General features: G+C 45.8%; 1 protein-coding gene across 1 annotated transcript in view; it reads right to left on the reverse strand.

Annotated features, from left to right (window-relative positions):
* Positions 1-22,653, reverse strand: part of RXFP2 (relaxin family peptide receptor 2) — a 331,515-nt gene extending 308,862 nt beyond the window's left edge. The window contains exons 1-3 of the mRNA XM_044285462.1: positions 22,647-22,653; positions 22,398-22,463; positions 22,161-22,289 (exon numbers count right to left, since the gene is read on the reverse strand). Of these exons, the coding sequence (XP_044141397.1) occupies positions 22,161-22,289; positions 22,398-22,463; positions 22,647-22,653 (202 nt within the window). The remainder of the gene's footprint in view (positions 1-22,160; positions 22,290-22,397; positions 22,464-22,646) is intronic.
* Positions 22,654-26,410: the final 3,757 nt, after the last annotated feature.

Consider the following 26,410-nt stretch of genomic DNA (forward strand, 5'->3'; position numbering starts at 1 on the left):
AGAGTGAAAGGTGCGCCGTATGGTTTTTGGAAGCCAGATTTTGCTGGACAGTTTTTTTGACACCATGTCCCATTTGAAGCCCCCCTGATGCACCCCTAGAGTAGAAACTCCAAAAAAGTGACCCCATCTAAGAAACTACACCCCTCAAGGTATTCAAAACTGATTTTACAAACTTTGTCAACCCTTTAGGTGTTGCACAAGATTTAATGGAAAATAGAGATACAATTTCAAAATTTCACTTTTTTGGCAGATTTTCCATTTTATATTTTTTTTCCAGTTACAAAGCAAGGGTTAACAGCCAAACAAAACTCATTATTTATGGCCCTGATTCTGTAGTTTACAGAAACACCCCATATGTGGTCGTAAATTGCTGTACGGGCACACAGTAGGGCGCAGAAGGAAAGGAATGCCATACGGTTTTTGGAAGGCAGATTTTGCTGGACAGTTTTTTTGACACCATGTCCCATTTGAAGCCCCCCTGATGCACCCCTAGAGTAGAAACTCCAAAAAAGTGACCCCATCTAAGAAACTACACCCCTCAAGGTATTCAAAACTGATTTTACAAACTTTGTCAACCCTTTAGGTGTTGCACAAGATTTAATGGAAAATAGAGATACAATTTCAAAATTTCACTTTTTTGGCAGATTTTCCATTTTAATATTTTTTTTCCAGTTACAAAGCAAGGGTTAACAGCCAAACAAAACATTATTTATGGCCCTGATTCTGTAGTTTACAGAAACACCCCATATGTGGTCGTAAACTGCTGTACGGGCACACGGCAGGGCACAGAAGGAAAGGAATGCCATACGGTTTTTGGAAGGCAGATTTTGCTGGACAGTTTTTTTGACACCATGTCCCATTTGAAGCCCCCCTGATGCACCCCTAGAGTAGAAACTCCAAAAAAGTGACCCCATTTTAGAAAGTACGGAATAGGGTGGCAGTATTGTTGGTACTAGTTTAGGGTACATATGATTTTTGGTTGCTCTATATTACACTTTTTGTGCGGCAAGGTAACAAGAAATAGCTTTTTTGGCACGTTTTTTTTTTTGTTATTTACAACATTCATCTGACAGGTTAGATCATGTGGTAATTTTATAGAGCAGGTTGTCACGGACGCGGCGATACCTAATATGTATACAATTTTTTTTATTTATGTAAGTTTTATACAATAACTTCATTTTTAAAACCAAAAAATTGTTTAGTGTCTCCATAGTCTAAGAGCCATAGTTTTTACAGTTTTTGGGCGATTATCTTGAGTAGGGTCTAATTTTTTGCGGGATGAGATGACGGTTTGATTGGCACTATTTTGGGGTGCATATGACTTTTTGATCGCTTGCTATTACACTTTTTGTGACGTAAGATGGCAAAAAATTGCTTTTTTTACACTTTTTTTTTCTTTTTTTTTTACGGTGCTCACCTGAGGGGTTAGGTCATGTGATAATTTTATAGAGCCGGTCGATACGGACGCGGCGATACCTAATATGTATACTTTATTTTTATTTATAAAAGTTTTACACAATTATTTTATTTTTGAAACAAAAAAAATCATGTTTTAGTGTTTCCATAGTCTAAGAGCCATAGTTTTTTCAGTTTTTGGGCGATTATCTTGAGTAGGGTCTCATTTTTTGCGGGATGAGATGACGGTTTTATTGGTACTATTTTGGAGTACATGCGACTTTTTTGATCACTTTTATTACCTTTTTTGGGAAGTAAGGTGGGCAAAATTTCAATTTTCTCATAGTTTTTATTTTTTTATTTTTATGGCGTTCACCGTGCGGGGAAAGTAACATGACCGTTTTATAGATCAGGTCGTTACGGACGCGGCGATACCTAATATGTGTAGTGTATTTTTTTATTTTTATTTTTATTCAGTGATAAATGTTTTTTTATTTTATCTTAACTTTTTTCACTTTTTTTAAAAAAAATTGGACCCAGACCCACTTGGTTCTTGAAGATCCAGTGGGTCTGATGTCTGTAAAATACAGTACAGAAACTATATAGGTTTCTGCACTGTATTTTACTTACACTGAACAGATCTATGCTTTCAGCACAGATCTGTTCAGCACCATGGACAGCAGGACGCCTGAGCAGGCGTCCTGTTGCCATGGGAACCTTCCCCGTCTGTCACAACTTCGCAGACGGGGAAGGGTGAGGACGGGGCTTCGGGGGGCTCTCTGGGGGCTCTCTCCCTCTCCCATCGGGGGGCTGCAAAGGCACAGCAGCCCCCCGATCGGAGAGGGAGGGAGCTCCTTGCGCTGTTAACCTTTTCCATACAGCGGTCCGTACGGACCGCTGCATGGAAAGGGTTAAACGGCTGACATCGCATCACCGATGTCAGCCGTTTATACCAGGGTGCCAGCAATGTGCTGGCACCCTGGTATAACCCACTAGACGCCAACGACGGGCGGGGGATCGCGATCCCGCCTGCCGCACCGCCCGCCTCCCGCAACGCCCCCACTGCCTGCGACACCCCCCCTGCACCACCCGCCGCCATCAAATCATGCAGGGGTGCAGGGGGGGGGTGCGCAATATTGATTTTAGGCACTCTGAAGTTTCTGATCCCGATCAGAAACTGCAAAAAGCGCAGCAAACCGCAGGTCTGAATTGACCTGCGGTTTGCTGCGATCGCCGACACGGGGGGGTCAAATGACCCCCCCCTGCATTGTTACGGGATGCCGGCTGAATGATTTCAGCCGGCGTCCCGTTCCGATTAACCCCCGCGGCGCCGGAATGCAGATTTTAAGTCAGGACGTACCGGTACGTCCTCGGTCCTTAAGGACTCGGGAAATAGGGCGTACCGGTACGTCCTCGGTCCTTAAGGGGTTAAGGTTGCATAAGTGTGCACACCCTTAAACTAATACTTTGTTGAAGCACCTTTTGATTTTATTACAGCATGGCACATTTTGACTTGCCAAAATTTGCCCACTCTTCTTTGCAAAAACACTCCAAATCTGTCAGATTGCAAGGGAATCATCTGTGCACAGCCCTCTTCAGATCGTCCCACAGATTTTCAATAGGATTCAGGTCTGGGCTCTGGCTGGACCATTCCAAAACTTTAATCTTCTTTTGGTGAAGCCATTCCTTTGTTGATTTGGATATATGCTTTGGGTCGTTGTCATGATGAACGCTTTCTAGCAGAAGCCTGAAGTTTTTGTGCCAATATTGACTGGTATTTGCAACTGTTCATAATTTCCTCTAGCTTAACTAAGGCCCCAGTTCCAGCTGAAGAAAAACAGCCCAAAAGCATGATGCTGCCACCACCATGCTTCACTGTGGGTATGGTGTTCTTTTGGTGATGGGCAGTGTTGTTTTGGGGCCAAACATATCTTTTGGAATTATGGCCAAAAAGTGCAACCTTCGTTTTATCAGACCATAACACCTTTTCCCACATGCTTTTGGGAGACTTCAGATGTGTTTTTGCAAAATGTAGCCTGGCTTGGATGTTTTTCTTCGTAAGAAAAGGCTTTCGTCTTGCCACTTTACCCCACAGCCCAGACATATGAAGAATACGGGAGATTGTTGTCACTTGTACGACACAGCCAGTACTTGCCAGATATTCCTGTAGCTTCTTTAATGTTGTTGTAGGCCTCTTGGTAGCCTCCCAGACCAGTTTTCTTCTCGTCTTTTCATCAATTTTGGAGGGACATCCAGTTCTTGGTAATGTCACTGTTGTGCCATATTTTCTCCACTTGATGATTACTGTCTTCACTGTGTTCCATGGTATATCTAATGCTTTGGAAATTCTTTTGTACCCTTCTCCTGACTGATACCTTTTAACAATGAGATCCCTCTGATGCTTTGGAAGCTCTTTGTGGACCATGGCTTTTGTTGTGGGATGCGACTAAGAAAATTTCTGAAAAGATCAACTAGAGCAGCTGGACTTTATTTTGGGTTATTCAGAGGCACTTTAAATGATGGCAGGTGTATCCTGACTCCTATTTTATAAATGATTTTGAATGTGATTGCTTAACTCTGAACACAGCTACATCCCCAGTTATAAGTGTGCACACTTATGCAACCACATTATTTTAGTTTTTTTTGTTTTCTTCCCTTAACCTAAAAGATTTCAGTTTGTTTTTCAATTGAGCAGTACAGTTTCTAGGTCACATTAAAGGTGGAAAAAGTTCTAAAGTGATTTATCTTTGTCTCATTTTTTTACAGCACAGAAACCTGACATTTTAACAGCGGTGTGTAGACTTTTTATATCCACTGTATATACGCACTGCACTGTTTAATTTTTTTCTGGTGAAAGCGTATAGGGGCTGTGACACAGTGAGAGGTTTGGTCTGGGAAAACAGGTATTTTCTTTCCAGCATGTGCTGCTGGTCTGATTTACAGGAAGGTGAGGTCAAATACCGGACGGATTTTAAATGCCGGACTGGGTTTTGGCAGCACCTCTGTCCTTAAATCGGCAGCAGGGCTCAGAAGCCATGTCTCTGTGTTGGGATCTGGGAGCCTTGTGTCTGGATGAAGGCTTGCTACCTGTTTGGCAGGAAAACAGGTTGCTGCTGCTATCAGCAAGGACTCTTTAAGGCAGAATTGCTGCATGGTGTGAATTATCACCAACACCACAAGGAGACTTTTTGTTTGAATATGACTGCTTGTTTTGTCACTTGTCTACCAGAGCGAGTCCCCACAATTGGGGCACGAGCAGTGAGGCTGGCATGAACGCCAATATTTTTGGTTTCTGCATGTTTCAGGCACGGTTGTATGTCGTACATTAAACCAACTGTATTACAACCAGTGCCCCACGACAAAATGGAGGCTGTTGTGAAGGCCCTCATGGAGGCTAATCTGCAGCAGTGAGAGACAAATCTGCAGCAACGTGAGGCTAATAAGCAGCAGCAGGAGACTAACCAGTTGCTGCTACAATACGTGATGGTTTTGCAGACAGCAGGAGCAACCCTGAGCATCCATGATGCCCAGAAAGCAGTCCGTACCGCGATTCCTAAGATGACCCCTGCAGACGACATCGAAACCTATGAGAAAGTGGCCATCAGGGAAAAGCTTCCCTGTGACCAGTGGGCTGAGGTGGTCGCCACATCACTGGCATCTGATTCCCAGCGGGTGTATTTCGACTTGCCAGACGATCAATCGGCCGACTACCAAAAAGTAAAGGGTGAGATTTTGGCAAGACTGGGGGTGAATGTGTTGGTCTGGGCCCAGCGGGTAAATCAGTGGGAGTTTAAGCCGGCTGAGCCTGCGAGGACCCAGTATTATAACTTACTCTACCTCTTGCAAAAGTGGCTACAGCCTGATGTGCTGAGTCCCCTGGCTATGCTGGATAGACTATTAGCCGATATGTTCTAGAGGGCTTTGCCATACCCTCTCCAGCACTGAATTGGCCAGGTGTCTCCTGGCAATGCCCTTGAGATGGTGGACCTGGTGGAACGCTATGAAGCTAACAGGAATCTAAAGGAGGGTTCTGTCAGGAGGGGGTTGGCAAATCCCGGAAATCTCCACCCCAGGCCCAGAGATTTGAGCCGATAAAACCCACCCGGAATATACCCATGGCGGACCTGGCTCCGATAGTCTGCTGGTAGTGTCAGGAGCCTGGCCATGTAAAGGCTGATTGTCCCCATCGGGTTGACCCCATGGACACTAACTATGGCTACCATCAATTGGTATATGCCAGGAGGCTGTGTGCAACAGGTACCCCAGAGTGTCTAGATCACTTGTGCCAGGTGGAAGTGGGAGACACTCCCTCAGAGGCTCTGCTGGACTCAGGGAGTCTGGTGACACTAGTAAGGGCTACCCTGGTGCGGTCCACTGAGTTTAATGGCCGGAAAGTCAGGGTGATGTGCATCCACGGAGACTTAAAAGACTACCCCACCGTGCTGGTGTCTCTAACTATGGTGGCCAGTAGATGGACCCACGAGGTGGGTCGCCACAAATCTACATTATGAACTCATATTAGGGAAAGACTTCCGGGGCTTCCCGGCACTGTGGCCAGCTATGAGAGTGACTGATACCCATGAGACAGGGGTAACCCTAGCAGAGTGGCCCACCTCAGGGGGGAGACCAGAACCCTGTGAACCTGAGACTGAAGGGCCAGCGGTAAGGGTGACCGCCACTTCGGTGGAAGAGGAGAAGACAACCCTGCTAAGTGTGATGGTGGAAGACGTGAAGGACTTGCCACCAGATCCTGAATTGGCAGACCTCAATATCTCTGGGGATAATTTTAGTATCGCCTACATCGAGACCCAACTCTATCCAGCGCCTGGGAAAAAGTGTTAATGGTAGATGTGAACCACAACAACCTGGGGCAGAGTCAGTGTTTCCTCGTTTTGTGGTTCATCAAGATATGTTGTATCGGGTAAACCAACTATGGGGTGAGCCTATTGAACAGTTGGTGGTCCCCAAGGCTTATCTCAAGCTTGTGTTAGATATAGCCCACCAACACCTTCTCTGGGGTCACCTGGGGCTGCAGAAAACTGAGGATCGTATTCTACAGTGGTTTTACTGGCCCAGCATATTCAAAGAAGTGGAAAAGAGGCGTGGGAACAACAACCCACTCCACATAAAAGTGTCTTTGAGTACTGTGGGGATTTGCTCTGGTAGACAGGCTTGCGGACACAGTATAGAGACAACGACAACGTCTTTAACTTAAACAGTTCAGTGTTTATTCACACATAAGGATAAGCAAAACAAAGTCAGTTTCAAGGAACAGTCACTTTGAGTCTGGTGTTTGTTCATACCATGCAGCAATGCAGAAGTCCTTGGACATAGCAGAAACCGCCTGCTCTCACGCCAAGGTAGCAGGCCTTTACCCAGGCCCAAACTCCCAGGTCCCAACACAGAGACTGAAAGAGCTTCACTGTCAGAGAGGAGTAAATTCTCACCACCTGACAGTGCTTCCTGTGTTTTATAGCCCAAACCAAGACCAGGCCTGGAACATGGGGAGAAGCCACCCACCCTGCACTTTGGCTGCTCCAATATCAGCCAGCACTAGCTGCCACTGACACATGAAATTACCAGCTCCCACCTCACCGAGGCCAGGAATTTCAGTGACACATACCTTCCGTCAATGATGGACCCTTGCGCCTTCCTGCATACCTCCCCCTTTGTTCAACCCTGAGGGGGTGAACAGTTGCCAGACAGTGTACCCGAGACAGGGCATCCGCGTTTCCCTGTAAGCGGCCTGCACTGTGTTCCACTGAGAACTTGAAGTTCTGTAACGACAAGAACCATCTGGTGACACAAACATTCCTCTCTTTGGCTTGGCTCATTCACTTGAGAGGGGAGTGGTCTGTCACCAGACGGAACTTTCTCCCCAACAGATAATAGCGGAGAGACTCGAGTGCCCATTTGATGGCCAGGCACTCTCTCTTCACTATACTGTACCTAGTCTCGGCTGGGGTAAGCTTTTGGCTCAGGAAAACAACAGGATATTCCTCCCCATTGTTGTCCTGAGAGAGTACAGCTCCGAGGCCTACTTCAGAGGCATCGGTCTGTACCACAAATTCCCTCTTGAAGTCAGGTGTCACAATACCGGGACCCACACAAGGCAGACTTTAAAGCAGAGAAAACCTTTTCTGCCTGTTCATTACACTGAACCGTCACTGACTTGCGTCCCTTCAAAAGGCCTGTCAATGGTACGGCAACTATAGCAAAATTGGGGACCATCCTCATATAGTACCCCACCATACCCAGGATTGACTTTACTTGCAGAGTAGTGACAGGTCGGGGCCAATTCCTAATTGCCTCAATTTTGTTCACCTGAGGTTTGATCATTCCGCGCCCAATTACATACAGGTACTTGGTCTCTTTTAACCCTATCGCACACTTTTTTGGGTTAGCGGTTAAGCCAGCCTTTCTAAGGGAGTCCACTACAGCCTGTACTTTAGTTAGGTGATCCAGTCGGTGCTATGGATAACGATATCGTCCAGGTACGCCGAAGCATACTGACGATGTAGGCGTAGTACAACGTCCATTAGACTTTGAAATGTGGCGGGAGAACCATGTAGACCAAAGGGTAATACTGTGTACTGATACAGCCCCTCTGGTGTGATGATAGCTGTTTTTTCCTTGGCAGCCTCCGTCAAGGGTACCTTGCAGTACCCTTTGGTGAGGTCCAACACAGAAAAATACCAGGCTTGGCCTAACTTCTCAATAAGCTCATCTACTCAGGACTATGCGTCAAACTTGGACACCTCATTCAGTTTGTGGAAGTTCTTACAGAACCGCAATGTCCCATCTGGCTTGGGTATTAAGACTATGGGACTGGCCCATTCACTTTTTGACTCCTCGATGACACTCTGTCCGCGATGGCTTGTCGCCGAGCCTCGGGTACCCGGTACGGTTTTAACCAGACTTTTGCCTGAGGCTCAGTGATAATGTCATGCCGGATTATGGACGTGCGTCCAGGGAGGTCAGAGAACACATCCGAGTTCCGACTAATGAACTCCCTGGATTCCTGAGCCTGTTTAGAGGAGAGGCTGTCAGCAATTTTTACTGTGGCAGCCGCTTCCCTTGCTACAGACAGAGGGTCCGAAACCGCTTCCCCTAAGAACCCTGATCGTAGTTTTCCATATAGGTTTCCCTATCTTTCCATGGTTTGAGCAGATTCACATGGTACACCTGCTCCTGCTTTCGCCTCCTGGCTGGTATGCCTTGTAATCTAGCTCTCCAATATTTTTAAGTATCTTGTAGGGCCCCTGCCACCTAGCTAGGAACTTACTGTCTACAGTCGGTACCAGACCAACACCCGATCACCCGGGTTAAAGTTCTGACCTGAGCCTGCCGATTATAGACCCTACTCTGGGCTCGCTGTGCTGCCTCCATATGCTCCCTAACAGAGGTAACACTGTTTCCATCCGTCCTTGCATCTGGGTTATGTACTCATCAACACTTGTGTGGTGTGGATTGGTGCTCCCATGCCTCTTTGGTGATGTCTAACAGACCACAAGGGTGTCTGCCGTATAGCAGTTTGAAGAACGAGAACCCAGTAGAGGCCTGGAGCACTTCTCGCACCGCGAACATGAGATAGGGCAAAAGAAGGTCCCAGTCCCTCCCATCCTTAGACACCACTCTTTTTAACACATTTTTTTATGTTTGATTAAACCTCTCTACCAGGCCATCCGTTTGAGGATTATATACGGTTGTCCGTAACTGTTATATGTGGAGCAACTTACAGAATTTCCTCATGACCTTGGACATAAATGGGGTCCCTTGGTCAGTCAGAACCTCCTTAGGCAGACCTACTTGAGAAAACATCTCAATTAACTCCTTAGCTATGAGTTTGGCTGATGTATGAAGCAGGTGCACCCCCTCCGATGGAAATGTGGCTGGTGGCTGGTTATCTGGCAGGTTGGGCAAGACTTGCAATGCTCTTCCACCTCTCTAAACACACTGGGCCAGTAGAACCTCTGTAGAATCCGGTCCTGCGTTTTCTGGTTCAGGTGTCCCCTGAGAACATGTTGGTGGGCTAACTCTAACACGAACTTGCAATACGCCTTGGGCATCACGAACTGTTCAATATGCTCACCCCGTAGTTGATTTACCCGGTACAGCATCTCCTGTTGAACCACAAAACAGGGGAACATAGACTCGGCCCCCGGTTGTTGCAGCTCACCCTCAATTATTACCACATTCTCCCAGGTTTGGGATAGTCTGGTCCTGATGCTGTGCTGTACCAAAATTATGTCCGGAGACGTTGAGGTCTGCCAACTCTGGACCCGGCGGCAAGTCCTCCACGTCTCCCACCATCACACTCAGCGGGGTTGTCTCCCTCTCTTCCACCGAAGTGGCAGTCACCCCTACCGCTGGCCCATCAGACTCAGGTTCCCTGAGCCGGGCCACTCCGCTAGGGTTGCGTCTGTCTCCCGAGTATTGGTAACTTTCGTATCTGGCCATAGTGCCGGGAAACTGGGGATGTCTCTTCCAATTATGAGTTCATACTGTAATTTTGTGGCGACGGACACCTCATGAGTCCACCTGCCGGCCACTGTTGATAGAGAGACCATGGCAGTGGGATAGTCTTTTAAGTCTCCATTTCAGCCAGTATATTTGGCGGGCAGTACCAGGGCAGCTGTTACCAGGGAAAACCAGGCTCTCTGAATCCAGCAGAGCCACCACCAGAGTGTCCCCCACTTCCACCAGGCACTATTGTCTCTGAGGTTCCTGTGGCACACAACTTTCTGGCATATAATGAGTGGCGGTAGCCATAGTTGGTGTCCATGGGTTCACCCCGATGGGAACATTCGGCCTTTATGTGTCCAGGCTCCTGACATCGCCAGCAGACCACCGGGGCTGGGTCTACAGGGGGTATGTTCCTGGGCGAGTTTGGCTGGCACCGGCCGCCGGGTCTGGGGTGGAGATTTCCGGGGTTTGACTGGCCCCCTCCCAAAAGAACCCCCTGTAGCTTTCTGGTGGCCTCGTAGCACTCCACCAAGTCGACCATCTCCAAGGCATCACCAGGAGACACCTGGCCGATCCAGTGCTGGAGGGGGTATGGCAAAGCCCTCCAGAACACATCCGCCAAGAGACGGTCCAGCATAACAGTGGGGGTCAGTACGTCAGGCTGCAGCCATTTTTGCAAATGGTGTAACAGGTCATAATACTGCGGTCTGGCGGGTTCAGCAAGGTTAAATTCCCACTGATGCACTCGCTGGGCCCGGACCAACACATTCACCCCCAGTCTTGCCAGGATCTCACCTTTTACGGTTAGATAGTTGGCCGCTTGATCATCGGGGAGATTGAAAAAAACTTTCTGGGGTCCAGATGCCAGGAACAGAGTGACGACCTTAGCCCACTGGTCTTAGGGTAACTTTTCTCCTCATGACCAATTTTTCGAACACTGCCAGATAGGTACTCAACGTCATCAGAGGGGGTCATCTTAGGGATCGCCGCACAGACAGCTTTCCGGGCATCATGGACGTTTAGGGATGCTCCTGTCACTTGCAATGCCATCACATGTTGCAATAGCAGCTGGTTAGTTTCCTGCTGCTGCTTTTTAGTCTCCCACTGCTGCAAGTTAGCCTCCATCCACGAGGGCCTTCACGACCGCCTCCATTTTGTCAGGGGACACGGGTCGTAACCTTGCCAGCTTAATGTAGGACATGCACTTATGCTGGGGAAAATAAAAACTTTTCGGCCTTCAGGCCTGCCTCACTGCGCTTGTACGCATCCGCCAACTGTGCAGAAGACAGCCCGTGGCCGGGTTTTCTAGGAGAAGAGGTACCGGCCTCTCTGTCTGATGCAAGAGAGGTGGCTGCCACAGTAAAAATTGCTGACAGCCTCTCCTCTAAACAGACTCAGGAGGCCACGGAGTACATTAGTGGAAACACGGATGTGTTTGCGGACCTCCCTGGATGCACTTCCATAAACCATACCGGGTGCCCGAGGCTTGGCGACAAGCCATATCGGAGGAGGTGCAGCTAATGTTGCAGCTAGATGTCATTGAGGAGTAAAAAAGTGAGTGGGCCAGTCCTATAGTATTGATACCCAAGCCGGATGGGACATTGCGGTTTTGTAACGACTTTCGAAAACTTAACAAGGTTTGTAAATTCGATGCGTATCCCATGCCCTGGGTGGATGAGCTCATTGAGAGGTTAGGGTCAGGAAAGGGTACTGGCATGTGCCCTTAACGGAGGCTGCCAAAGAGAAAACTGCCTTCATCACGCCTGAGGGGCTGTATCAATATAAGGCCTTACCCTTTGGTCTGCATGGCGCTCCAGCCTCTTTTTAGCGACTAATGCACATTGTGCTTCTTCCACATCATCGGTACGCTTCGGCTTACCTGGATGATATTGTAATCCACATTACCGACTGGGAAAGTCACCTACCCAAAGTGCAGGTTGTAGTGGACTCCCTTCGGAAAGCTGGCCTAACCGCTAACCCCAAAAAATGTGCGATAGGGTTCGAAGAGAGTAAGTGGGTACAAAACATAGAAGACATGCAAATATACCATTCACATGTCATCTCTGTTTTGGATCCACTCCTTGTTTTTTTGGCATTGGCAAGACTGATGGATTATTGAGCAAAGGCTGACCGAGTGAAGGCGTATGCTCCACAGACAGGATCTGTTTTTTGTGGGTTATTGTTCTGATGGATCAGAGGAAGGGCAAATTAATCAATGACATCAACACAAACTTACTACTGACACCCTCTCTACTCTGTCAGGAGGCTCTACTTGTATAAGAGTTTAACAGAACAGGTTCTGTAGACATCTATTTGGAATCAGCTGACGAGGGTGTAAAAGGACTGCGCTTTTTCTTGACGCTAACATCGACCTGTAAGGCTGAGTTGATACTTCAGTTATTTGGTCAGATAAGTGAAGTATGCAGTGATTCTAAGGCCTCTTTCACACTTGCGTTGTCCGGATCCGGCGTGTACTCCACTTGCCGGAATTACACGCCGGATCCGGAAAAACGCAAGTGTACTGAAAGCATTTGAAGACGGATCCGTCTTCAAAATGCTTTCAGTGTTACTATGGCACCCAGGACGCTATTAAAGTCCTGGTTGCCATAGTAGTAGTGGGGAGCGGGGGAGCGGCATACTTACAGTCCGCGCGGCTCCCGGGGCGCTCCAGAGTGACGTCAGAGCGCCCCATGCGCATGGATCATGTGATCCATGCGATCACGTCATCCATGCGCCTGGGGCGCCCTGACGTCACTCTGGAGCGCCCCGGGAGCCGCACGGATGGTAAGTATACTGCTCCCCGCTCCCCACTACACTTTACCATGGCTGCCAGGACTTTAGCGTCCCGGCAGCCATGGTAACCATTGAGAAAAAGTTAAATGTCGCATCCGGCAATGCGCCGAAACAACGTTTAGCTTAAGGCCGGATCCGGATCAATGCCTTTCAATGGGCATTCATTCCGGATCCGGCCTTGCGGCAAGTGTTCCGGATTTTTGGTCGGAACAAAAAGCGCAGCATGCTGCGCTCTTTGCTGCGGCCAAAAAACGTTCCGTTCCGGAACGGAAGACATCCTGATGCATCCTGAAGGACGGACTGTCCATTCAGAATGCATTAGGATAATCCTGATCAGTATTCTTCCGGCATAGAGCCCCGACGACGGAACTCTATGCCGGAAGACAATAACGCAGATGTGAAAGAGCCCTAAGAGGAATGCCTGTCATCTGCATGTCATACTGACTCACAGTATTATTTCACTACCACAGCAGACTCCCTATGCATGTTACTGCAAGGCACAGTGTTCTACACCCCTATAAAGGCTCTCTACAGCCCGGAAATAGCATTTTTTTCTTACAGAATTTGCTGCGAATAAATTCGGATCTAAGCAAATCTTTAAAAAAATTCGGTGAACCGGCCGAATCAAATTTTTTATAAATTCCCTCATCTCTAATGATGACCTTTTTGAGGACAATGAGCAGTTACAGACAAACCCAGACTTGGAGAAGACGTCCACGGCGGACTCCTTTAGGCTTGCAACTACTGATAATGGCAGTCGGCTGGCAGCACATGTTGAGAGAGGTCAGGAACGTGAGCAAGAGACAGGTGAGGGTGACACAAGTGAGAGCAAACATATGTAGATAAGGATCTAGTCAATCGCATGTGGGAGTTGGTGAAGAGAGGGCATCGTCATCAGGGGGCGAGGGTGGCAGCGTGCCCATGAGACAGCAAGGTGGAAGTAGTGGGAGATCTGGAGCCAAACGAGGGAGGGGTACACTGTCTGCTACTCAGGAGAGTACCTGTGAGCAACAAACTGGCAGTGTATGTGTGCACACATCCAGTGGCTCAGAAGCTCAAAGTGTACCTGTCTAAGTTACTGGTACTACAGTCCCTCCCTTTCTATGTATCTGACTCTGCATATTTCAGATAACTGATGCCACCCGTCTGCTGCCTCTATATTCCTACAATGGGGATTCTTGGCCTACTGCTATGTACTGTTGTTAAACTTTTAAGGCTATGCATGCCATTAGGCCTTGCTGTCAGACTGCTGCTGTTGGGTTCTGCTACTGCTGTGATTTGCCACCATCTTGTGCGGTATGCCACTGCTGCTGCCACCATCCCCACTTTGTCATGAGGCCACTATTGTCACTGTTACTGCTGCTTCTGCCACCCTCCCCACTCTGTCATGGGGTCACTATTGTCACTGTTACTGCCATGTCTGCAGCCACCCTCCCCACTCTGTCATAGGGCCACTATGGTCATTGTTACTGATGCTGCCACCTGCCCACTCTGTCATGGGGCCACTACTTATATTACTTTTTATGAAATGTATTAGACACTTGGCCAGCACACTGGCATTGGACCCCCAAGTTGGTTAATAATACAGCGTTATGCAGCTGTAATTTCCAAGCCTTCCTAATGAGATTGGGCCACCAAGTAGAAAGAATATGCCTTAGGCCTCATGCACACGACCGTTCCATTTTTTGCGGTCCACAAACCGCGGATCCGCAAAAAACAGAAGCCGCCCATGTGCCTTCCGCAATTTGTGGAACGGAACGGGCGGCCCATTGTAGAAATGCCTATTCTTGTCCGCCAAACGGACAAGAATAGGACATGCTATATTTTTTTTGCGGGGCCACGGAACGGAGCAAAGGATGCGGGCAGCACACGGAGTGCTGTCCGCATCTTTTGCGGCCCCATTGAAGTGAATGGGTCCGCACCGAAATCGCCAAAAATTGCGGCTCGGATGCGGACCATAACTACGGTCGTCATATTTTTGGCCCGGATAAGAGGCTTCACAGAAGTTCGGGCTTGGGATTGATGTTCTGAAGATTGTATTATTTTCCCTTATAATATGGTTATAAGGGAAAATAATAGCATTCTGAATACAGAATGCATAGTATAATAGTGCTGGAGGGGTTAAAAAAAATTAACTCACCTTCTCCTCTTGATCGCGTAGTTCTCGGTCTCTTCTTTACTTCTTTAATGATGAACTGTGGGCTAAATGACCTGTGGTGACGTCAGATCACATGCTCCAATCACATGGTTCATCACCGTGGTGATGGAGCATGTGATCTGACGTCACCACAGGTCCTTTAGCCCACAGCTCATCATTAAAGAAGTAAAGAGACCGGGAACTACGCGATCAAGAGGAGAAGGTGAGTTAATTTTTTATTTTATTTTTTAACCCCTCCAGCACTATTATACTATGCATTCTGTATTCAGAATGCTATTATTTTCCCTTATAACCATGATATAAGAGAAAATAATACAGTGAATAGACTGTCACCTAGAAACCATGCGTGAAAATCGCACCGCATCCGCACTTGCTTGCGGATGCTTGCGATTTTCACGCAACCCCATTCATTTCTATGGGGCCTGCGTTACGTGAAAAATATAGAACATGCTGCGATTTTCACGCAACGCATAAGTGATGTGTGAAAATCACCGCTCATGTGAACAGCCCCATAGAAATGAATGGGTCCGGATTCAGTTCAACTCACGCATCGCACCCGCACGGAATTCTCGCCCGTGTGAAAGGGGCCTTAGGGTGGGTTTTGCTGGTTTTCAGCTTTCCATCCGATGGATCCACCAGCCTGTTCTTTTAAACGGAAACAACCGAAATAGAAAAAAAAAGTTTCTATGTTATTTAGCCTACATTTTAATGGAGGACGGATGTCATTGTATTGACATCTGTTTGCTCCAATCCCATCTGAAATCCTTTTGTATGCCAGATTTGAAAACACTGGTCTTAGGCAGATTGGCCTGGGTATACCTGATGTATTGCGATTTGTGACAAATTAATTTGTAAATAATCAAATTTCTTGTTGAACTTCGGTGAAGCTGCCGAATCAAATTTTTCTAAACTTCAATTATCTCTAGTCCCACCAGAACATTGATAGAAGACACCACATAGATAGATGACGCCTTCAGCAGAACTCAAGCATTCATCAAAATCATGTAGAGTTATTTCTGTTCGGCTGACACTGACTTTTCACATCTGTGTTGCACATTTATGGATAGAAGTCAAATAAAGCTCTAAATGCTAAAAGATCCTGTCAAATAAGATATACAAATTATCTATGACCAAAAATGCTTTTGAAGTGCAGAAAGAAGAATAAGCACATTAACTATTCAGTAGCATGTGATAATTAGTGATGAGAGAAGCAAGCGTTGGATTTCCGAAGTCACGCATTACTTCGTTGAATCACTTTGGTAATTGATTTTTAAAGTGGAAAACCAGTTTAAAACTTGGAACTGAACTCAGCTTCAGTTCCAAGGTAGCAGTCAGAACTGAAGCTAAGTTTGGTTTCAAGTTTTAACTGGCTTTTTCACTTTAAAAATCAATTACCAAAGTTATTCAACAAAGTCACACACGTCTTCGCAAATAACTAATCGGCTCATCGGAGCCCATAGATTCTAATACTGTACGGAGATGGATCTCTGTACAGTATTAATCCGAAATTATGAACCAAGCGACTTCAGATGTAACACCCGAAGCTACGCTTTGCTCATCTCTAGTGATAATATAAAAGGGTTATCACTCACTGAATGTTGCCAGAACATTTTATTCTAATTAGTGATGAGCGAAGCGAGCGTCGGATGCTACAGCCGAAGTCGCTTCACTCAAAACTTTGGATTGATGCTGTACAGAGATCCGTCTCCGTACAGCATTAAAATCTACAGGCCCAGATGAGCCGAAGTCAGTTATTAATGAAGTCACGCGAGACTTCATTGAATAACTTTGGTAGTTGATTTTTAAACTGCCGAGTTCGGTTCCAAGTTTTAAAGTGGTGTTCCACTTTGAAAATCAAGTACCAAAGTTATTCAACAAAGTCTTGCACGACTTCACGAATAACTGACTTTGGCTCATCGGAGCCCGTACATTTTAATGCTGTATGGAGACGGACACACTGCAGTCGTCCTAAACACGTAGACTGTATCTACCTTGCTATTCTTTTAATGGATTAAAATAAATATTGGAATTTTATGTACAAAGTGCTGGTTTTGGAAACTTCTGTTGAAGGAGAGCCACCCATCACCAAACAACCATAGAGCAGTATCACCTAAGTGATGAATTGCCACCTACCAACCAGCCTCCATATCCTTGCTGGTACCAGAGAAGAACTGCATTAAAACCTGCTGCTAATGTATTTATTTTCAGTTGTACATTGTACTTAGTAAAAAGGACTTTGTTATTTACTTTTTAGGGCTCTTTCACACCTGCGTTCTTTTCTTCCGGCATAGAGTTCCGTCGTCGGGGCTCTATGCCGGAAGAATCCTGATCAGTTTTATCCTAATGCATTCTGAATGGAGAGAAATCCGTTCAGGATGCATCAGGATGTCTTCAGTTCCGGACCGGAACGTTTTTTGGCCGGAGAAAATACCGCAGCATGCTGCGCTTTTTGCTCCGGCCAAAAATCCTGAAGACTTGCCGCAAGGCCGGATCCGGAATGAATGCCCATTGAAAGGCATTGATCCGGATCCGGCCTTAAGCTAAACGTCGTTTCGGCGCATTGCCGGATCCGACGTTTAGCTTTTTCTGAATGGTTACCATGGCTGCCGAGACGCTAAAGTCCTGGCAGCCATTGTAAAGTGTAGTGGGGAGCGGGGGAGCAGTATACTTACCGTCCGTGCGGCTCCCGGGGCGCTCCAGAGTGACGTCAGGGCGCCCCAAGCGCATCGTCATCCATGCGCATGGGGCGCTCTGACGTCATTCTGGAGCGCCCCGGGAGCCGCGCGGACTGTAAGTATACCGCTCCCCCGCTCCCCACTACTACTATGGCAACCAGGACTTTAATAGCGTCCTGGCTGCCATAGTAACATTGAACGCATTTTGAAGACGGATCCGTCTTCAAATGCTTTCAGTTCACTTGCGTTTTTCCGGATCCGGCGTGTAATTCCGGCAAGTGGAGTACACGCCGGATCCGGACAACGCAAGTGTAAAAGAGGCCTAACTCTGGCCTCATTCTTCATAATGAATTCTTTGTTATATAATTCCACTGAACCGATCCCAAAGGGAGAAATGGCCAGAGGGAGTGCACTATGACACAACACTTCATCTGGGCCACTACCAGTCCTATTCTCTATCCCAGCTCCTCAGGGGGTCGCTGCATCAAACTTGATGTCACAAACAGGATTGTGCCTCCATGCCTTACTATCGTTGGCCTAATTGTTTGTGGACCTTAATAGAGTCATATAATGTTAGCAAGACTCAGTGTGGGTGTTTCACCTTCACCATCACTTGCTACAAAGGCCCTGACATGCTGCTTTGTTCATAGCATACCAGCACAGAAGGGGTTAATGGGTCATATTGGATCTAGATGCATGGAAATACTGCCCCTCCAGAGTGGGAAACAAGAGAGAACTGCCAGCTGTTGAGTAGGCAAGACATGTCTGCCTGATGCTCCTCTGGGTGTGGGAGGTGAGTAGCTTCAACTAGACCCCTGTTTGTTTTTTTGCGAAGACAAAAGGGACTTTGGGCTAGGTACATCTTTTGTACCTAGAAAGGAGAGTTTTCCTGTTGCCAGAAGCTGCCCCTTGCAGATGTCCTTAAATATTCCAGGCCCGATCACCTCCTCAACAGGGATACAGGCAGAGTTAACCATGCCACCGGAGCTGGAAACGAAACATGCATCCATCTCTGACCTGCTGCTACCTCCAGACTATGTCCTAGGAGCAGGGAAGACTATAATTTTGAGTCCAGTGATTTCCATTTCTACTGGGTCGGGGCATATATATGCTTTGCCTCAACAAAACCTGAAGGACTTGAACTGAGTACCAAGTGGGCTTGACCCACCAATTCCCCTTCTCTATGAGGGTGAAGTTGGGGATACCATTGTGCTGGTCACAGAGACCAAGCCTGCAGTTCCAGTTATTACCACAGGAGGTCAGCAAAGGACGGTGCAAGGAGCTCCTGCCAGTGGTACATCCATCCAGGATGCCCCAGCCTGCCAGATCTGCACCCAGGATCTAGAAGGTGACAAGCTAGCAGACATGAATTCCGACCAGGCCTGAAGTTGTTCAGCAAAGATAAATTTACCCTGTTTGTTTTTGATCATTGGGACCAATGGCGGATTATAATTGGGGCATTTGGGTCTGTGGCCCCGGGCCAGGCATCGCTGGAGGGCCTAACAAAGACCCAAACGCCCACAAACTATGGCGGGGCACGGGAGGGCATAGTTCCCTGCCCCGCCGCCACCCGCTGATCACTACCATAGGCTTTAGGCCTGCAGCCTATGCGGTAGTAAAATTCCGGCACAGGTGGGCGTGATGACGTCATCGCACCGTGCCTGTGCCCAGACGCAGCACACTAACATGTGTGCGCAGCGCGTCTGCACCATCTACGAGTGAGAACCAATTGGGACACAGGTAAGTATTAGCTTTTTTTTTTTTGTGTGTGCCAACTTTGGGGGACATTACTGAAGGGACACTGGGGGGCAAACTACTACGTGGGGGCAAACTACTAGTGTGGGGGATAATTAATATTGTGGGGGAAAATTACTACCATGGGGGGGATTAATACTGTGGGGGCAGTGTGGAGAAATTAATACTGTAGGGGCAGTGTGGGGAAATGAATATTGTGGGGGAAAATTACTTAATGTATGGCAGTGTCAGGGCAAATTATCTAATGGGGGGCAGTGTGGGGGGTTATTACTTGATGGGGGCAGTGTGGGGGGCAAATTACTTTGTGGGGGGAAATTATAATATGGGGCAGTGTGGGGGAAATTACTATATGGGGACAGTGTGGGGGAAATTACTATATGAGGACAGTGTGGGGGAAATTACTATATGAGGACAGTGTGGGGGAAGTTACTGTATGGGGTAGTGTGGGGGAAATTACTGTATGGAGTAGTGTGGGGGAAATTACTATATGGGGCAGTGTGGGGAAAATTACTGTATGGGGTAGTGTGGGGGAAATTACTATATGGGGGATGTGTGGTGGAAATTACTGTGTGGGGGCAGTGTGGTGGAAATTACTGTTTGGGGATAGTGTGGGGAAAATTACTATATGGGGCAGTGTCGGGGAAAGTACTGTATAGGGATAGTGTGAGGGAAATTACCATATGGGGCAGTGTAGGAGAAATTACTATATTGGGCAGTGTGGTGGAAATTACTATATGGGACTGTGTGGTGGAAATTACTATATGGGACTGTGTGGGGGCAGTGTGGGGGAAATTACTATATGGGGCAGTGTGGGGGCATTTCTATTAGGGGACATTATTTTTGGGGACACTATACAGGGATTATTACCTAGAGAACAATATAGGGTGTTATTATTACTGGGGGCACTCTACAGGACATTATAATTGCTGTAGACACTACAGGGACCTTTGGGGTATTTTATCAAACTGCTGTAAAGTAGATCTGGGTTAGTTACCCATTGCAACAGATTTCACCTTTAATTTTTCACAGCTCCTTTTGAAAATGAAAGGTGGAATCTGATTGGTTGCTATGGGCACCCAAGCCAGTTGTAATTTACACCAGTTTGATAAATGACCCTAATTATGAGAAATCTTACATGTCTGTAACAAGCTCTGTAGAGACGAGATGCTGCTGAAATAATTTGTCATGGCGGTCTGAGTCAAACGGAGGAGAAGAGGAAAGACCTGCGTCTCATCTTCTCCTCCAAGTCTTTTTTTATCATAATCGTATGTATTTTAAATTTGACAACTAAAACTTGTCACCTGCAGTCCTATGTAACAGCCCAGATAACAGTAATAACTTTCTGTGTGCAGATAATGTAGTAGATGTTCCATGCAGTCCTATGTAACACCCCACATAACACAATAGTTCACTGTGTTAAGTGGGGTGTTATACATAGGACTGCAGGTAACATCTATGACATCTGTACTTAGAAAGTTATGAGATGGTGGGGGTCCGACTCCTGGCACCCCCGCCAATCAGCTGTTTGAGGAGACCGTGTTGTTAAAGTGAGCACCGCAGCCTCTTTGCTCGTTACCAAGCACAGCTATGTCCATTTCACAGCACTGCACTTGGTATTAGAGTACCCTCATCCCCTCATCCCCAATCACTCAGATGGGACAGAGCTGCACCTAGACCATGTGAACGATGTCATATGGCCTAGGAAGAGACTGTGGCGCTTACGAACCACTGCAGCCTCTTCATACAGAAAAAAAACTAAAATGAAGGGGGGGGGGGACCCGAATTGGGTAGACAGCCTTGGGCCTATCATGCACCTAATCCTCCCCTTATTGGGACCTACATTTCTGCCACCCTTCTGTATTCCTTTCTCAGATTTTTTTAGTGCGATGTTTTAAAAAACACATCCTGAGCTCATTGTGACCCTCAAATGTGTTTCCTTGACTCTCCTTTCAGAGTCGCAAGTGGGGGACTTTTTTCCTGCAATGTTTTTAAGATCATTGCCCACATTTATGGATTCCCAGCACTCTGATGCACTAGAGTTCCACTGCTGGTGATTGTTTTATGCATTTGATTTAGGGTAGCCTTGTATCAGCACCCTACTACTCTTATCCCCATTTAATAAGTATGTTCTGTAGAATTCTTGTAGCTTTGTGGTTGTTACCCTTGTTGTACTTTTTAATGTAAGAGTTTCTGTTTTTTGTCCTGTATGAACAGACTGTGCATGGCTGGAGAGGTCAGAAATCTTTAGATATTTGAGATGAAAAGTGTTCCATCTAAATTTAATAAATTTATGATAAATTTATGTTTGTGTGATTGCACGGTCAGTAAAAAAGTAATACTCATCCAACCAATACCCCACCGCTCCCTTTCAGATGCTTTCTGGGGCCCCTGCTGTTGTTTACTCTTGACAAAGAAATGTTACCACTCAATCAGTGGTCACAGTTAAGGTTGTGAGAAACCAGCAAGGGTCTCGGGAAGCAACAAAATTAAGATGGCAACGGCTCAGAGAGGTATTTCTTTTTTTGAAAGCATTCCGAGCCTTTAAAAAAAATACTGTCCTGGCAATCCCTTTAATGTAAATGGGGAGAGTTGAATGGCAGTTCATTTATGGAGTCTGGCCAGATTATTAGCAGATCTAATGAATTGGATTCTCATTTGCATTAAACAAATGTGTTAAAAAGTTGGGTCAACATAACAGAAAAGCAATGCTTGTAGAGGTCATGGTAATTCCAAATTCGGATTATGCAGGACAGTCATTTTTGAATATATACGGTAAATCTTACAATGACTTTATCCAACTGTATATTGAAGTCATTGTAAAGAGCATTTGGGGAGGTCCTGAAGAGCCTCACTGGCATATAGTATTGAGATTACATACAGATACAAACATTTATTTCAGGAAAGGCTCAAGAGCTCACCACAGTAGTCTTCATCCGCACCATTTTCACAATCCTTTACACCATCGCAATGAAAAGCCCGGGGAAGGCATATTGTGAGGTTTCCACATGGAAAGTAGCCTATTTTACACACAGAATCACACAAGGAATCTGTAAATAGAGAGAAATGAATATGGTTATTGAAATGATCCTGGACTTGTTATAATCTACAGTATGTTTTAGATAACAGTCTTTCATTCTGATGTGCCCAAATAATACCATCTATTGGACCAAAGGTACTAGACTTAAAATGTTGTGCAGACTCTCGAAAGAGATCAGGGGGATCTACCAACACAACATAGAGCAGTATGAATGCAGCAACATGCAGATTTACTGTTTTGGTATTACATGTAGGAGTCTCGTAATTTCAAGTTATCTCCTTTCCACAGGACAGAGGATACCGATTAGATCAGTGAGAGGAGTCCTACTGCTGGAACCCCATTGATGATGAGCATGGGGACCCCATACTCTGCATGGCCCCCTGAAATTCCAAAGAGCGGCATGTCGAGCATGCGCATTACTGTTCCATTCCTCTCTAAGGGAGTGCCAGTGATTGCTGAGTACAGCCCTCGACTATTTCTGGCAGATCCCACAGAGCGGGTTTACAGTTTTAGTATTAAGGTTCCCGCTTTATTATTCTAACCTAAAGGGGTATTTCCAACTCAGACATTGAAGGCATATCACTAGGATATACCATCATTGTCAGATAGATGCGGGTCCCACCTCTGTGAAGTGCTCCTATTTCCAGAATCCAAGGAGAGCGCACTATGCAAGTGCAGCAACCTCTCCATTTACCACAATGGGAGTGCTGACTCAGCTATTTCTGGAAAATTAATCCCATAGCGGTGAATGGTGAGGTGGCCGTGCATGTTCGGCGCACTATGGGGCTCCTACAATAGCCGAGAACACTCACTTGCCTTGTTTTGGAACTCCCATAGAAGTTAATGGAGAGCATGCTGCGCATGCACGTCACACTCTTCTTCACTTTGGGGGCCCAATTCTAGAGATAGGAGGGGGTCCCAACGGTGGAACCCACTCCTATCTGACATTGATAGCATATTCTAGTGATGTGCCATCAATGTTTAAGATGGGAATACTTCTTTAAATGAAAATAAAATAATAATTATAGATTTTTCTTGCACACAGTAACTATGCGTTGCCTATGTTCATTACATAGTTTTTCGTAGCTGTTATAAGTCAGAAGACATGACTGTACAGATTTGTAGCAAAAGCTGTATCTTGGTGCTCTCTAAATTCAGCAAGGTGAAAAGGGAACACAAGTTGGGGGAAGGAGCTGAGGCGGGTGAGTAATTTTATTTTATTACGTGGATTGGCAAAAGATAACACATTGTACATGGTCAGGTTAATAGGAAGGTCAGCATTTATTTTTCAGGAGCGTGTTTGCAAGCTAAAAACCAATGTGTGTTGTGCAATGATGATCAAAGTAAACTCAGAGTGTTGTCTACAATTATTACCAGGCCTCCCATTTAATTGATTAAAATGTTTCCTTTGGGACAGAATAATGTCTTGAAATAAACAGTCCCTAATAGTCCAGAAGTATTTCTGTCTGCATTTTAATAAGTTCTGCATTTTCAGACATTTTTGTGCGTGTGATGTTTACAGCCCACAGGGCAAGTAGAACTGACCTTGCATTTTTCCGATCTGATATTTTTAAAGAGAACAAGTCTACTCTCCAGGCATTTTTTTTTTTTTTTTATAAAATAACAATATTGAAGAAAATCTTCCTAGAAGTCTTGGGTTATGCTGATCCTCCCTACTATTTATGAATCAATTGATAGTTGGCAAATAATTAGTATGATCACTTATTTTTGATTGCATAGTACCATTAGGAGCCTGGTGTAATCGGGCATGTGATTCGGCCATTTTTAACAACTTGCGCCATGCAGTCCACGGTGGGGTGGTGTTAACTAACTCTCCTAGATTTAGCTAACACATACAGATACAAAATACTGTTGTGTGAACATGGTTAGTATTGTATGAACTCTTTCAGCACTGACCTTGGACTTGAATGATCACACTTCTTTTTCTCAACTCTGCTGCCTCACTTTAAAGATCCACCTGTGTGAGGCATTTTAAGGTGAATATTGCTAAATCCTTTGGTCCCGACTCCCTGGTTTAACACTAGCCAAATACAATAGTAATATGGTGGGTCGACGTTAATGTTCTGAGAATCGATAGCCTGGACTCTCCGGAGAAGTCTTCCTACAATTGTGTGCACTTTAATGTGGACTGAAATGAACTGAAAGGCTATAGTCATTAAGCAGATTGGACTTTAATGGTAGAGACACTATATATTACTAAGCCTCAAACCATCATTAAGCGAGCAGTATGTGCCTGGTTTCATTAACATGCTGTTTGCTTTAATTAACATGCAGTCTAAATACAGTTGTTACCTGGTGGCATAATATCCTGTCCTATATTGGAAATTTGGAATGACTTGTCCCAGCGCACTGTGCAAATATTTACAGGGTTTCTTACAATTCCATTAAACTCTCCGCATTCTGCACCTTCTCTACACATTTTATTAATAAAACTGAAATGAAGTCAACAGGATGATAGTAAATCATAAGATCTATCGGCTGGCTTCCCTTGAAAGAGTAAGATGTTCAGCAAAATTGACAAACTCCATAAATTATTGACAGCGAGATGTATACTTTAACTGTTAGTGGATATCATTAATGGGATATTAAGTCTTGTCTGCAAATGAAATATTTTATAACTGAGAGAACATGAGGTTATATTTGCAGAAATATATGTAACAGAGATGAGAACATTTTCCAAAGTTCGTTTCTGGGTTCAATGCAGTCGAATTGGCCATCAGATTTTATTCAGTCCAAATAAATTTAGCCCAAATCCAACGTACCCCACTTGCCCTTAAAAAGTCATGTATGACAGTCTGAGGTCTCTTAGGACTGTATCCAACCCCTATCAAGCTGTTTAAGGCCTCATGCACACGACTGTTGTTTGGGTCCGCATCTGAGCCGCCATTTTGGCAGCTCGGATGCGGACCCATTCACTTCAATGGGGCCGCAAAAGATGCGGACAGCACTCCGTGTGCTGTCCGCATCCGTGGCTCCGTTCCGCGGCCCCGCAAAAAAAATATAACATGTCCTATTCTTGTCCGCGCTTTGCGGACAAGAATAGGCATTTATATTGCCGGTGCCCGTTCCGTTCCGCAAATTGCCGAAGGCAACACGGACGGCTTCCGTTTTTTGCGGATCGACCGCAAAAAACGCATGGCAGTGTGCATGAGGCCTAACACTAAGACAGCATTAGAAATGTCAAAGTGACAGTGACATACAGGGAGTGCAGAATTATTAGGCAAGTTGTATTTTTGAGGATTAATTTTATTATTGAACAACAACCATGTTCTCAATGAACCCAAAAAAACTCATTAATATCAAAGCTGAATATTTTTGGAAGTAGTTTTTAGTTTGTTTTTAGTTTTAGCTATTTTAGGGGGATATCTGTGTGTGCAGGTGACTATTACTGTACATAATTATTAGGCAACGTAACAAAAAACAAATATATACCCATTTCAATTATTTATTTTTACCAGTGAAACCAATATAACATCTCAACATTCACAAATATACATTTCTGACATTCAAAAACAAAACAAAAACAAATCAGTGACCAATATAGCCACCTTTCTTTGCAAGGACACTCAAAAGCCTGCCATCCATGGATTCTGTCAGTGTTTTGATCTGTTCACCATCAACATTGCGTGCAGCAGCAACCACAGCCTCCCAGACACTGTTCAGAGAGGTGTACCTGTTTTCCCTCCTTGTAAATCTCACATTTGATGATGGACCACAGGTTCTCAATGGGGTTCAGATCAGGTGAACAAGGAGGCCATGTCATTAGATTTTCTTCTTTTATACCCTTTCTTGCCAGCCACGTTGTGGAGTACTTGGACGCGTGTGATGGAGCATTGTCCTGCATGAAAATCATGTTTTTCTTACCTTGACTTCTTCCTGTACCACTGCTTGAAGAAGGTGTCTTCCAGAAACTGGCAGTAGGACTGGGAGTTGAGCTTGACTCCATCCTCAACCCAAAAAGGCCCCACAAGCTCATATTTGATGATACCAGCCCGAACCAGTACTCCACCTCCACCTTGCTGGCATCTGAGTCGGACTGAAGCTCTCTGCCCTTTACCAATCCAGCCATCTGGCCCATCAAGACTCACTCTCATTTCATCAGTCCATAAA

The sequence above is a fragment of the Bufo gargarizans genome, chromosome 3 (genome assembly GCF_014858855.1).
Source record: "Bufo gargarizans isolate SCDJY-AF-19 chromosome 3, ASM1485885v1, whole genome shotgun sequence".
Classification (NCBI taxonomy): domain Eukaryota; kingdom Metazoa; phylum Chordata; class Amphibia; order Anura; family Bufonidae; genus Bufo; species Bufo gargarizans.